Below are 14,429 nucleotides of genomic sequence, written 5' to 3'. Positions count from 1 at the left end.
TTTCCTCAATTTCACTGTAGCATTTCTGAATCTTCTTTATTCTGATGTTTCACTGCTTGTATGGGATATATGGCTCAGATAGGATAGCCTCTCTTATTAGCAATTTAATGTAGCATCTTAATCTTAACCTGGTTGATAAAGCTAGCTTTTTTCAGAAGCCCACAGCTGAGACTCACTACACCAAGCCTTCTTCATCCAGGTACTTTTCTGTCAGCATTTGATCATGCTTGCTAGAAATTCTGGGACTGTAGTATTAATCCATCTGGAGGTCACCAGGTTGGAAAAGATTAAACAGTCTGCTATCTGTTGGCAGAAAAGATGACTGTAGCTCTCAAGAACAAAATGAAATGAAGCAAAGCAAATTCCTAAGTTGCAAGCAAAATTGTTCCATCTCCTCCTTGAAGTGGCATTGGAGGAAGAGAGGGAAGTGGAGAACATATGAGTTCAGAGCTCCCCTTGGCTTATTCCTACAAGGATCAAATAATTGTTTACTACTTTCAAATACATTTTCTTTGTTTCTGTGTAATTATATGTACTGAATCAGATTACGGGTCCATCAAGCACAATATTGACTAGGTGGCTCTCTAGGCTATTTCTGGCAAGGGGTGAATTAGCAACTTTCCTGATTTAAATAATTTCCATTGGCATTTTAGTGGGGTCTGCCTGGGATCTTATGCATGTAAAACCTGGGCTCTACTACTTGTTGGGCCATTTAGCCCAGTAATATCTATTGCAATACTTGTAGCTCTCCAAAACATAAGACAAAAGTTTTCTTCAGCTTTGCTACCTGAAATTCTTCTTACGGTAGAAGCATTAAGTTTGGGACTCTGAGTGTGCAAAGCAAGCACTCTTGCTGTAGAATATGGCTCTTTTTCATTATGCAGTGGCCAGGCCATTGGAAGCTGGCATGTAAAAGAAACATACTCTAGCCATTTCCTGGATTTAACCATGTGGTGCATCTGTTGAATCTTTTCCTATTTTATTTTTACATTCCTCTTATTACAGTATTTATTTATGAATGGAATTTGAATTTGAATTTGAATTTGAATTTTTATGGCTGCCCACTCCAGTATATTCTGGGCAGCTTACAAAATGATAGTACACCATTTAAACAGTTAAAAGCATAAAAACATAAAACAGAATGTGACAGCCTAGACTAAAAACAACCATAAAAATATGACAGGGGCCCCACAAATACATTAATCCCAGGCCTGGGAACAAAGCCAGGTCTTAAGGGTTTTCTGGAACCCAGGAAAGTAGGTACCATTCATATCTCTGGGGGGTTACTGTTCCAGAAGGCAGGGCAGTGACAGAGAAGGCACGTTTCCTTGGTCCCACATGATATCGTTTAATTGAGGGGACCTGGGGTGTGCCCATTCTGCCCAAATGTACTGGGTGGGCAGAAACAATTGGAGATAGGTGGCCCCACAGATAACCAGGCCCTATGGCATGAAGAGCTTTATAGGTAACAACCAGCACCTTGAATTACATCTGGAAGTTAACTGGCAGCCAATGCAGCTTGCATAGCAGCGGTGCCAAATGGGCATAGTGTGATGTCCCTGTTATTGCTCATGCTGCTGCATTTTGAACCAGCTGTAGCTTCTGGATGGACTTCAAGGGCAGCCCCATGTAGGGCAAATTGCAGTAGTTCAATTCTGAGATGACCAGGGCATGAGTGACTATTCTTGCATAGCAATGTGTCTATATACATACTCTCCCCTCTTAATTGATTGTTTTTCTTTAAAGGTTTGGGAAATTATGATTGATAAAGTAGCTTGTTTATTCTTCGCTTTTCAGCTTGTGGCATCTTCTCTCACAATTGTTCTCTTTTATATGCCTTATAAGGCACTTTTCCCTTCCTCTGAGTGTCTGCTTTGAGGCTTGGGAAAAGTACAGTGCATTCTAGCAATATAAGTTGCATGCTAAAGATGTCAAGAAAGGGTCATGTTGTCAGTTGGTCTAGAATGAATGTTAAGTTACATAGATGTTCTCAGGGCAGCCGCCAAAGGAAGACAATAAAAGTTGACTCAGTAGCATGACTTGATCAAAAGAAGCTTCCCACATTCCAGAGTTGTTTCTGTTCCTTTTCTGTCGTGTACTTGCCAACTGTGGGTGTAGAGGAACAACCCTACAACTGGAGGGCTTTGATGCCACTGAGCTGTGAAGTGTGCTTCCTTTTTGGATTTTCAAGACTCTTGCTAGGCCAGCTGTCCAAGCAGCTGAGTGTGAAACATATCACTGGCCGTAAGCAGTTTGAGTGTTGCAGCCTGGGTGAGTGGATAGAAATGCTGAGTTCAACAGTCTTATATGTGCGCCTTCTTCGTGCTGTGGTGATCTCTGAAAATTGAGCCAAGGGGAATTTGCTAATGTAAGCATACCGGACAAGGGTGCGTGGAAAATCCCATTCAGGTGGACTCCTTTTATGGTGCCAGACAAGAAGAGATCTTATTCCATTACCTCCCCTTCTGAGCCTTACCGTACTTCCCGAGGAAGGCCAAGTTGTAGTTGGAAAGAGTGGTTTCTTCAGGCAGATTTAGGATAATATTTAAGTGATACTAGAAAATAAGTCTGTATAAGTAAGTCCTTACATTGCCTTGCATTTTCAAAGACGGTAGAGAATTATAGAGTAAACATGGATAAAACCAATAAACAGCATGGAAACAATTTAAAACCAGCAGAGCAGGTGAAAGAAATGGCTTTTAAAATCTGTGGATGAATGTATAAGCCTTAATGGTCACAGATAGATTATGAGGCCAATGCCACTTTTATTTCTCTCAGGAGAGAATCCTGAAGTTGGGGCAGCATCATAGAGAAGTTACCCCATTAAAAATTCTACCCTAACAAGCAACTATAATCACACAAACCCTTTTCTTCCGATGCAGAGGGAGGCAGCACTGTCCTTATCCTTGCGTCCCCTTCTCCACAAGGCACCCATTCAAGGCACACAAATTCCTGCCACTTTTGGCTAGGAAGTCAAATACAGTAGGTGTGTTAAGTTTACATTAGACTTAATTCACCAGAAACAGTTGGGGGAAAAATAGTTCCTATCTTTGCCTACTAAAGGGACATTATTACTTTATGGCTGGGCCCTGTGGCCCTAAACACAACATAAAATATAAAATCATTTATTCCTGGCCACAAATGTTCTCACCTCTGCCTTGGTATGATGTGGGGACTTTTCCTCTAGTAACTCACTGGTAAGAATGCAGCTTGCCCCTGTTGAAAGGGACATGTTGAATTGTACTGATCAAACGTATTTAAAGAAAAAGTAGATAGCAAGGATTAAGCCCTAGCACAGATGATATCAGGCCTTCGAGGCAGACCAGGATAGGGAATCAACACCACAAGAAATACTAGAACTCTTTTTTATTGATATAGGCTATAACCCAAGAAAGAAGGAAAGCAAAAGGCAACAGTGATAGAGGGAGATATGCCCAATTAAATGCAAAATTCCAGAGGTTAGCCAGAAGAGCTAAGGAATTATTTTTAAACAAACAATGAGTGGAAGTGGAAGAAGACAATAGAATAGGAAGGACAAGAGACCTCTTCCAGAAAATTAGAAACATCGGAGGTAAATTCCAGGCCAAAATGGGTATGATCAAAAACAAAGATGGCAAGGACCTAACAGAAGAAGAAGAGATCAAGAAAAGGTGGCAAGGATATACAGAAGACCTGTATAGGAAGGATAACAATATCGGGGATAGCTTTGACGGTGTGGTCAGTGAGCTAGAGACAGACATCCTGAAGAGTAAGGTTGAATGGGCCTTAAGAAGCATTGCTAATAACAAGGCAGCAGGAGATGACGGCATCCCAGCTGAACTGTTCAAAATCCTGCAAGATGATGCTGTCAAGGTAATGCATGCTATATGCCAGCAAATTTGGAAAACACAAGAATGGCCATCAGATTGGAAAAAATCAACTTATATCCCCCTACCAAAAAAGGGAAACACTAAAGAATGTTCAAACTATCGAACAGTGGCACTCATTTCACATGCCAGTAAGGTAATGCTCAAGATCCTGCAAGGTAGACTTCAGGAATTCATGGAGCAAGAATTGCCAGATGTACAAGCTGGGTTTAGAAAAGGCAGAGGAACTAGGGACCAAATTGCCAATATCCGCTGGATAATGGAAAAAGCCAGGGAGTTTCAGAAAAACATCTATTTCTGTTTTGTTGACTATTCTAAAGCCTTTGACTGTGCGGACCATAACAAATTGTGGCAAGTTCTTAGTGGTATGGGGATACCAAGTCATCTTGTCTGCCTCCTGAAGAATCTGTGTAACGACCAAGTAGCAACAGTAAGAACAGACCACGGAACAACAGACTGGTTTAAGATTGGGAAAGGAGTACGACAAGGCTGTATACTCTCACCCTACCTATTCAACTTGTACGCAGAACACATCATGCGACATGCTGGTCTTGAGGAATCCAAGGCTGGAGTTAAAATCGCTGGAGGAAACATTAACAATCTCAGATATGCAGATGATACCACTTTGATGGCTGAAAGCAAAGAGGAACTGAGGAGCCTTATGATGAAAGTGAAAGAAGAAAGTGCAAAAGCTGCCTTGCAGCTAAACCTCAAAAAAACCAAGATTATGGCAAGCAGCTTGATTGATAACTGGCAAATGGAGGGAGAAAATGTAGAAGCAGTGAAAGACTTTGTATTACTAGGTGCGAAGATTACTGTAGATGCTGACTGCAGTCAGGAAATCAGAAGACGCTTAATCCTTGGGAGAAGAGCAATGACAAATCTTGATAAAATAGTTAAGAGCAGAGACATCACACTGACAACAAAGGTCCGCATAGTTAAAGCAATGGTGTTCCCCGTAGTAACATATGGCTACGAGAGCTGGTCCATAAGGAAGGCTGAGAGAAGGAAGATCGATGCTTTTGAACTGTGGTGTTGGAGGAAAATTCTGAGAGTGCCTTGGACTGCCAGAAGATCAAACCAGTCCATCCTCCAGGAAATAAACCCAGACTGCTCACTTGAGGGAATGATATTAAAGGCAAAACTGAAATACTTTGGCCACATAATGAGAAGACAGGGCACCCTGGAGAAGATGCTGATGCTAGGGAGAGTGGAGGGCAAAAGGAAGAGGGGCCGACCAAGGGCAAGGTGGATGGATGATATTCTAGAGGTGATGGACTCGTCCCTGGGGGAGCTGGGGGTGTTGACGACTGACAGGAAGCTCTGGCGTGGGCTGGTCCATGAAGTCACGAAGAGTCGGAAGCGAGTAAACGAATAAACAACAACAGGCTATAACCACAGAATCTTGAAACCTGATCATTTCCTCTTCCCTCTGTCTTATACTAGAGAGTCAAGGTGGGACAATCTTGAGTTTCTTTCTCACGGCTTCCTGTTTCCCAGGCTAGATTCCTGTTTTCCTAGCAGCTGCCACATACCTTCTTCAAGGCTATCTCCATACTCCTTTCCAGATTAAGAGCTACTTCTGCACTTGTTTCTGGGAAATAGGATGTGTTGTACTCTTCCTGTGGGGAAATGAGGTATAATGTAGCGTACCCCATATTCCAATATGAACAACATAGAAAAAGTTCAATATGTGTTAATATATTTTAGAGTTACATTTACCATATTGATTACCTTATTGTATCAACTTGCCATAGTGGATTATGGAGTTTCTCATTCGAGTAGGTTGAGCTAAAAAGCACAAAAGGGGGGAAATTGTTTAACTGTAATAAAGTTTAGTGAATGCTATCCCCCTTTTCCTTAGGCCTTCACGTCTGGCCCAATTAACTGATCTGCTGATTTGGCTTAACTGGCAATTTCCAGCATTAAGAAACATAATTATTTTGGGCATGGGAACAGAGAAACAATTAAATGAGCAATCATAACTGCTATAAACAATTATTAACGGTTACAAGTTACTGCTAGGATACTGAATAATATGGCAATATTGCTTCCTCTCTAGGCTGGATAAATATTTTGCCTTTATTTGTATCCCTTTGGAGATGTCCCATTGAGAAGATCTCCCTACTTGCAAGAATAAAAGAACTGCTTGTGCCTTCTGAGGTTCTTTGGCTCCAATTTCTTCAACCCTTTTGTGTCTTGGATTCGCAATCTACATACCTTTTGTTTTAAAAAGAGTATATTATTCAAAGAGCTTGACATGGAATTCGTTTGTGTGTATAATCTACCGGGAAGTGTACCATCCGAGCCAGTCAGGTTCATTTTATTTATAACAGCGGCTTTCTTGTCTTTATCAAACCCTTTTACTTTAACTTTCTTTGGCTCTTTCTTAGTTCCTTCTGCTTTAATTATTATTTCTAAAATAGATACTGAAAGTAATTACATTGTGTTTATCCACATCAAGATTTTGTTATTTTTGAAAGAAAATTAGGAAAGGTTGATGCTGAAGCCATAATACAACACTGTGTGGAGATATGAATATTAAATATATTAACTTCTATTTCCCACTGGATATGATGTTTTTAATTAAAAGCATTTGGAGTTACTGGAAAGCACAAGGGACACGATAAGTTTTAATAATGGCATAGGCCAGTATAAAATTTGCATGCTTTTTAACTGCCTTGGTATGCTTCAGAGCAAAAATTCAGTTTTTGTCATTAGGTTTTCTTTAAATCTCTTTATATCTGTTTGGCCTTTCAGGCTTCCAAAGCGAAGGTCAGCATCCCTCTATCGGCTATTATTGAGGTCCGCACAACTATGCCTTTGGAGATGCCAGACAAGGATAACACCTTTGTGCTGAAGGTAAGGCAGTGTGGCCTGCAAAGCATCCCAGAATATGTGTGCTCCAGGTGTTCCAGATGACACATTCTACAAACAAATAGTAAGAGCATCTTGCAGATCTTGGCTGATTTAGGTATAGTGGGATTAAAACACCCTGTGCAAGAGCAGAGTTTTCTTCACAAGCCTCAGTAATGTTACTCTAGGTCCAGTAACTTGTATATGAAACTGTCATGGTGGCTGATTTTTACTTGTGGGTATTTTGAAAGCACTATTTCATCTTCCTGCAGAATGGACTGATAACAAAAACCAAGTATAGGACAGAGTCTGAATAAGGAGTATACAGTTCCAGCAAACCAAAGGGCTATAAAGCAGGGGAAGAAAATAGGAGTGTGCTGAAATGGGAAGAATGTTTAGTATTGAATCTAGAACAGATCAATACTGGATGTTCTGCCAAATGTTTTGTACCAGCCATGGTTCAGCAGAACCTAAACCCAGATCCTTGGTGGATCTTGCCAGTATCATTTCAGATTGAATGTTAGGTACTTGAATGTCCCCACTCTTTCTTTTGTTGTGAAGAGGTTTCTTTCCCATGGAGGGAAAAAGAATAGTTTTCTTCAGAGTGTGCACTGTGTGTGAGTGTCAGGAGGAGCATTAATATATGGGTACTATAGTTCACTTTCAGCATAAAAATCCAGTCTAGGAATGCCCCTTAAGAGCTTCTCTTCAGCCCCTCCTGAAGAAAAAATTGCCCATGCTCCTCAACCATAGGATTAGAAATAAAAAGAACTCTGAGGAGTTGTTTTCTCACTTGTATTGTCTTTACTTTTTTGCACTTGCAAGGAACTGCTGAATGCACAGCAGAGTCCATGGGCTTATATCTGGAAAAACTATAGATGGCCACCAAATGTAATGCATTTACAGAATGTTCCTTCTTTGTTGTCTTGTCTTTATTTCTCTTTATTTTGCCCTGCCTTGCCTTGCCTCAGAGGAACTCAGAGCATCTTATCTTCGCAACAATTTTCAAGGCTATGGCTTCGGGAAGGGTAGTCATATTGAAAACAAGATAAAATTTTGTGTTAAAAATACATTTATAGCATTCATTTCCATGGGCCATAGACCACTTAATGCTTATGATGAAGTGGGCTATATCCACAAAAGCATAGGCTGTGATAAACTTGTTAACCTTAACTTGTCACAAGACTTTTGGCTTTTGTAATAAAGCCTGTGTCTGTGTCTGTGTTTGTGTGGGTGCGTGATGCATTCAGGCTGTGAGCTTTGTAGCAGAGCAAGAACCTCTGTGCCTAGATCACAATAGTACTCAATTTTAAAAACAGGAAATGCAGAGCTGTTTTCAAGCATTTGCCCAGCTCTTTCCCTTCCAGTTTATGTATTTTAATAAGCTTTCCTTTCCCCTTTTCATTAAAATTGCAGCATTGCCGAATAAGCCCCGAACTAACTGGACTGAAAGGATGCCCTGTGGCTGTGGCTGTTGCCATGGCAACTGGCCTAGCTGCTGCCTGAGCAGTTTTCTGACAAATCAACAAACTTCTATCCAAGCTCCAGTTCCCAATTCAGGGGGAATAAAAGGGGCTTTTGTGAGGAGCAAGAACCTTGGTGTTTGCTTTGTCTTTAGAAATCTCTGGGTGCTGGATTTAATTTAATTTCTGTGTCTGTTTCAGGAGCTTCTAAAAAAACATGTTATGCTGGTTCTCTGAATTGTCTGGTGTTCATAGAAATAAAGGCAGAACCTTCCCCAAGCTGGTGCCCCCCAAATAGGTTGGAATTACACCTTCCATAATTCCCAGTCCGTGTTCCTTGCTGGCCAAGAATTTTAGGAACTCTTGTTCCAACTTATCTGGAGGGCACTAGGTTGGGAAAAACTGATCTAGCACAAGATAAAATAATAATAATAATAATTACTATTATCCCACCTTTTCTTTCTATCTATCTATCTATCTATCTATCTATCTATCTACCTACCTACCTACCTACCTACCTACCTACCTACCAGCAGTGAACATACCTGCCTATCAGGTTTTTTGTTGACTGAAAAGTCAGTCTTTCCTTCTCTGCTCCTTTTATCAATAGATTTGACTTTTAGTCTGCTAAAATTCAAAGTCACAATGTAACATTGTTTATGTAATTATTTGTATTATTATCATAAAATAGGTGAGAGGGAACTGGATTAGGCATGCAGGGAAAGAAACACTGATTTCACTGCAGATCCAGTTCCTATGCTGGCAATTTATTTGTTTTTAATTCAGCCCTCAGTAATAATTAGCATTGACACTTATCCAAGCAAGCAGTACTTCTGGAGCTGATGCATTAATTAACTTGAGGACATCACTGCTACAAAATGCTTTTCATATTTTTTGCTTTGTTCACATACACAGCAAGTTTATAACAATACAAGCAGTGGATAAAGTTTGCCTTTAACAGAAGAGTGCTGAGTCTCTGGAAAGTTAATAGATAGTTCCCAGTGGCTCTTAGCTAGGGCCACCATATCTGGGCTGCAAAAATCTGGATGATCATTACAAGGAACCCAAGAGGTATCTAAAGCTATAACCCATTCCTGCCATCTGATGATTGTCTGTATTTTTGCAGCCTATATCTGGCAGGTATGTATTAGTTATGCTGAAACCTCCAGGTTCAGTTGTAAATCCTCTCTAAGTCTCTGTAGAAGAACACCCTGTAAAAAAGAAAGTTAGCACTACAAGTATTCAACATACTTGTTTACCTGCTAGCTGCTTTTCTGTTCGTAAGGAATTTCTAGCATCATGGAGCTTTCACAAGTGTCCCTCCATTTGCAGTCCAAAACGGTACAGGCTATTTTATCATCTCAGGTGTGTTCTAGCCTAGTGTTTCCCAACCCCAGCCACTTTAAGATGTGTAGACTTCAGCTGAGCTGCTGAGGTTGAGAAACACTGTTCTAGGCAATATGGTGGCAGGTAGTTTTAAAGCAGGACCAGGCAGCCCCAGATTCAAATCCAATAACGCTCATTGAATAATCCAGGATAAGTGACCTACCTCATAACCCAGTACCCTCTCACAGTGTCACTCTACAATGAACATGGATGGTTATATGTTATTTTGAATAAAATCCAAATAGAAATATAATAACCTTAGGTCTGTATGTGAGCTGAGGTTGAGCCCAATCCAGCAAAACAATTGTCATGTTCTTAAAAGGACTCAGATTCTGAAGTCCAAGAGTTTGGAAATGGGTAGATGACAGGAAAGAGTTACTGTCTTCTGCATTTCTTTACTGTTACCTAGTGATTATTGGGAGTTATTCAGCCCAGATCTGGTAGCCCTTCTGTTATCTCATCATGTTTTTGTTGGTAATAGATTTTATACCAGACTAGATAGAAAGGGAATATTAAAAATCCCTTTTGCTACAGGATCAAGAGGTTGGGAGCTAGGATTCTAGCTTTATGCTACCTTTCTGCTGCTCACTTAGCTTCTCCTTTGATACCTTTAATACACATGAATAGCCCTCTTCTTCTTTCCCACCAAGATGTATGCACAGTCCAGCAGGAAGTTCTCTCACACAAGCAGCTTTGAAATAATCTCTTTCCATAGCAGAATTTCCTGTTTGTTTGCACCTCCATAAGGTCAGATATTTCTGTGAGAGGCTCACACATCATAATTAGACATAATGTGGTTTGCTTATTTGTAGCTTAGGATTAGGTGTGAATTCAGTGACCTGCTCCATATCTTTCTGCAGTTGCTCTGGATCCAGATAAGCCCCAGTTGGGCTGTTGTACTGTGAAGAAAGGAAGGGTGTGTTTTGCATTAAAAGTCACCAAAATAATAGCTTTCCGTAATGTCGGTATGTTCATAATATATACATTTTCCATCTAGGTAGAAAACGGTGCTGAATATATTCTTGAAACGATTGATTCATTGCAGAAACATTCCTGGGTGGCGGACATACAAGACTGCATAGATCCTGGGTAAGATGTCATGGTGACCTGATTGTGGGCATGCTTAACCAGTGTCCCTGAATTGCTAGAATAGCTCAGTATGGAAATGAGACTATCTCACAGATCAGTAGTAGCAGGATTCCCTTGGATTTTCTGATTAGGTTATTTTCTGTATTGCTTACATTCATCTGGGTTTTAAGAACCGTGTCAGAGCCATTGCTCTGTCACCACCTTGGAAGATTTGGCAAGTGAGCACTGAGTCACTGAAAAAGACTGAACCTTTTTTGTGCACTGCTGTCACTCAATGATGAATTTTTTGAGCTCAAATGCACTTGTCTAACTGCTTCTTTGCAAATTTTTCTCCCAGATTAAAGAAGCCTTACTTTTGGTGACTGTTGAGAGAAATTTGCTATTTTAAATGTGTGCTGTTTTTTGGGTGTGCTAGGGATATTTAAGTATTTATTCTCTTTTGTAAAACTAAATCCATTTTTAGAAGGTAAACATGTAGAACAAGAGTAGAAACCTTTTTGGGCCGTTAGGCACATTTTGAAATGTTGAGAGTGTGCAACTGGTGTGATCGTAAAATGACTTTCCCAGGGGATCTGCCTATTCACAGAATGGACACTGGTGGATGTGGCAGTCACAAAATACTCATTTAGCAGAAGGCAAACCATTGAGGTATCTTCTCAGTACTCTTATTAGCTCCCAGTATGCTCTTTACTACTCATGTTATCTTTGTCTTTTTCTCTGGGCTGGTGGACAGCTTCTGAAACAAAGCATTAGGCTATGGCTAGCTAGCATTTTGGTTTTGTCAGACTTTATGGGGTGCAGAAACTTTCTCAAACAATGGCACTTTGCTTGGACATTTGCCAGCTGCTCATTTAACTTGATGTTTATTTTTAAAAGCTTGAAATCAAAAGGTGCAGGGATTTTTGCAGGCAATATCTATCTGTCTGTCTGTCTGTCTGTCTGTCTGTCTGTCTGTCTGTCTATCTATCTATCTATCTATCTATCTATCTACCATCTATTTGCAAGTAGAATGGTAGCTACTGCTTCTTTCAACTGTGTAAAGTTAGGGTGATTGGCTTTTTGTGAATGCTACAGTTCTGGACTAGTCAAGTCTACTAGGGCTACCATATCTATGCTGCAAAAATCTGCGCAGCCACTAGAAGGCAGCAGAGAATTACAGGAAACTCTCTTCTCAGCCATCTAGCCATTGTCCAGATTTGCAGCCTAGAACTGGTAGCCCTAAAGTATGTGCTTTCTATACAGAAGTTCTCACATTCAATTCATAGCATTTAACAAAAATAAAAAGGATCAGATTGAATAATGATTAGAATGAACAATAGTCTCCTCTAGAAAAAAGAAAATTTAATGGACAAGCTGTAGGCAGTTCTGCTGTAGTTTCAATCAATAGTGATTATCTGATTCAATGACACAAACCCTGCGTTGATTGGCTGAAAGGCAACACACACAATGTTTTCATACAGAGACAGCAGGTAGCCTTTTCTGCTCTTACCAAGCCTCTGAAGAAGCTGATCTCTGAATTCTAGTTGATTCAGAGTATTCTGTACTGGAAAAGGAAACACATTGCCAGTATATTTTCCCTTCTATTTGTGCCCATTGGGAGTTTTCTTTGTCAACGTGTTATGCTACCTTTTAAAGTATACCTGTATACTGTAGTATTCATTTGTTTGCTGCCTCAGAATGGGTGGGGAATTGTGGCATCGATTTTCAGTAGTTATAGTCAAAGGAGGATCTGCAGCAAGAGTTGAAATTCACTAGTGTTCTGGGGCCAGAGATGGCCCATCCATGACCTAAAGGCTGTTTTCTCCTGGAGCCTTGTGGGTGACAGTTCTGAGGAACAGAATGACAAATTAAATAAACTTTTGCTCCAACTTGGCAGACCTCCTATTAGCCATGATAGTAAGGATTAGAACCTCAGTATCCAAAAATAATTTATCTTGTGTTGTCAACTGCTAGGGACAAATGATAGGGGAGAGCCTCTGTACTCATGATTACCTATAGCCTTCTATTTCTCCCAGCCCTCCCAAAAGAGAGAAGAGTGCTTTGACTCTGTAGATATTGTCAGATCTCCATATTAGCTTTCTGTATGGGTAGGCAAGGATCAGCAAGGGAAGGAAATGAGTAGCAAGCACACACATTTTTAACTACTCTACTGCCCCCTTTGCCATGCTGCTTAGGTCTCCCCACAGACTGGCTAAGCATTCACTCCTCCTGCCATTATAATAATTGCCATACATATGAACCAGGATACTATTCCTCCAGGTTTGGAAAAGGTAAGGAAGAGTCAGTTTCCCCTCTCACAGTCTTAATTTATGGGCCAAAGGTGAGTGAATGTGAGTAGACAAAGGAGAGCTTTCCCATACCCAGCTCTGTACAGATGTAAAAGGTTACCATTTCTGGACTTTTAGTAAGATTTTAAAAAAAATGTGGGAATCCTCTCTAATTGGTGAATGATAACTTTGCATCCCCTCCTCTGCTCTACCCTTCCTTCCAGTGCTCAGCAAACAGCTGCAGAAACTCACTGGTGCAGCATCATCCCCTGTCCAAACGCCCACTCTTCTCTCCTTTCCAGGGACAGTGGTGATGACATTGAACTCTCTTCCTGCACCCAAGGAGCTTGCCTGCCAAGCAGAGTGTCATCTTGTAGCTGTGAGTTCCTGCCTGATGGTAATAAGATTTTTTTTTTAAAAAAGGGTTGTCTTAAAAATTAGTTCAGACCTCTGTTATTTTGTTTAAACACTGATTTTGGTAAAAGTTTAATTTTCAGGTACCCACACATAGCAAAAAGTTTTGTTTGAATTTTGCCAGTCTCCAACTGGAGGTATTAATTTTTATTGTAGCAGAATGCAAGTGATAGGAAAGAGCCTGGGGCATTCATAAACTTTTCTTTTGGCTTGTTATCCCTGGTTAAACAGGTATCTCAAGGAAGTGAAACAGCATCTTTAAAAATTGTAATGAAAGAAATAATGATTTGAGGCAATTGGGAGCCTTGAGCCTGTAAGTCTACTGTCATAGGAAAATGTGGTTTTGAAAAGCAGCAATGCATTTTTTAAAAAGAAAATAAAATTATCTTCCAGATGTGATGCGGTGTCAGGATAGATGTGCTGGCTCTACTGCCTCAGATAGCATATCAAATGCTGCCACAATTGTCACAGCACCACATGGCAGGATCTCTGCAGGGGAATATAGAGCACATGTGCCATTAGAGAACTTTTTGCAGACACTGGAGTCTCCAGCCAACAGCAATCACACAGCAGGTATTGTAGTTCTGCTCCTCTGATGATCTGGAGCTAGAATTTTATTTTTTTCACAGCTTAGAAAACATCAGCTCTTCATTCTCCCACCCAAAAAAGTATGTTTCTTCTTCTTTTTAGATATATTGCTAGCACTGTGTACACTACAAAGTATTGAATCATGTGTGTCAACAATTAACAATTTTGCTAAAAGTTGTATTTTGTTATTAACACCCTTTCCTCACATTCTTAGCAATTTCAGAGTTGTTCCAATTATTTATGACAAAAAGGCTAGGAACAGTTGGAAATCCTGAGGGGGCTGCTAAGTGAAACTAGGTTGCAGTAATGAGCTAGATGGGCAAGTCTAGTATGACAGAATCATAGGGTTGGACAGGCTTATTTAAACCATCAAGTCCAACTTCTGCTCTGTACAGCAAAAAAATATAAAATGAAATAAAAACATATTGACAAGTTGGCTTTTGTAATGAATAAAGTTGGTAATGTAGGAACCTATGATTCTCAAGCTAGAGAGGAACATT

At 40.2% G+C, this 14,429-nt stretch overlaps 1 protein-coding gene across 1 annotated transcript in view; it reads left to right on the top strand.

Moving 5' to 3' along the window:
• The window catches only part of SH2B2 (SH2B adaptor protein 2), a 59,700-nt gene that overhangs the window by 35,243 nt on the left and 10,028 nt on the right, over positions 1-14,429 (top strand). The window contains exons 4-7 of the mRNA XM_063297921.1: positions 6,627-6,728; positions 10,569-10,660; positions 13,230-13,324; positions 13,735-13,914. Of these exons, the coding sequence (XP_063153991.1) occupies positions 6,627-6,728; positions 10,569-10,660; positions 13,230-13,324; positions 13,735-13,914 (469 nt within the window). The remainder of the gene's footprint in view (positions 1-6,626; positions 6,729-10,568; positions 10,661-13,229; positions 13,325-13,734; positions 13,915-14,429) is intronic.

The sequence above is a fragment of the Candoia aspera genome, chromosome 1 (assembly GCF_035149785.1).
Source record: "Candoia aspera isolate rCanAsp1 chromosome 1, rCanAsp1.hap2, whole genome shotgun sequence".
NCBI lineage: Eukaryota > Metazoa > Chordata > Lepidosauria > Squamata > Boidae > Candoia > Candoia aspera.
The sequence above is the reverse complement of the archived record's forward strand: the minus strand, read 5'-3'. Positions and strand labels throughout refer to the sequence as shown.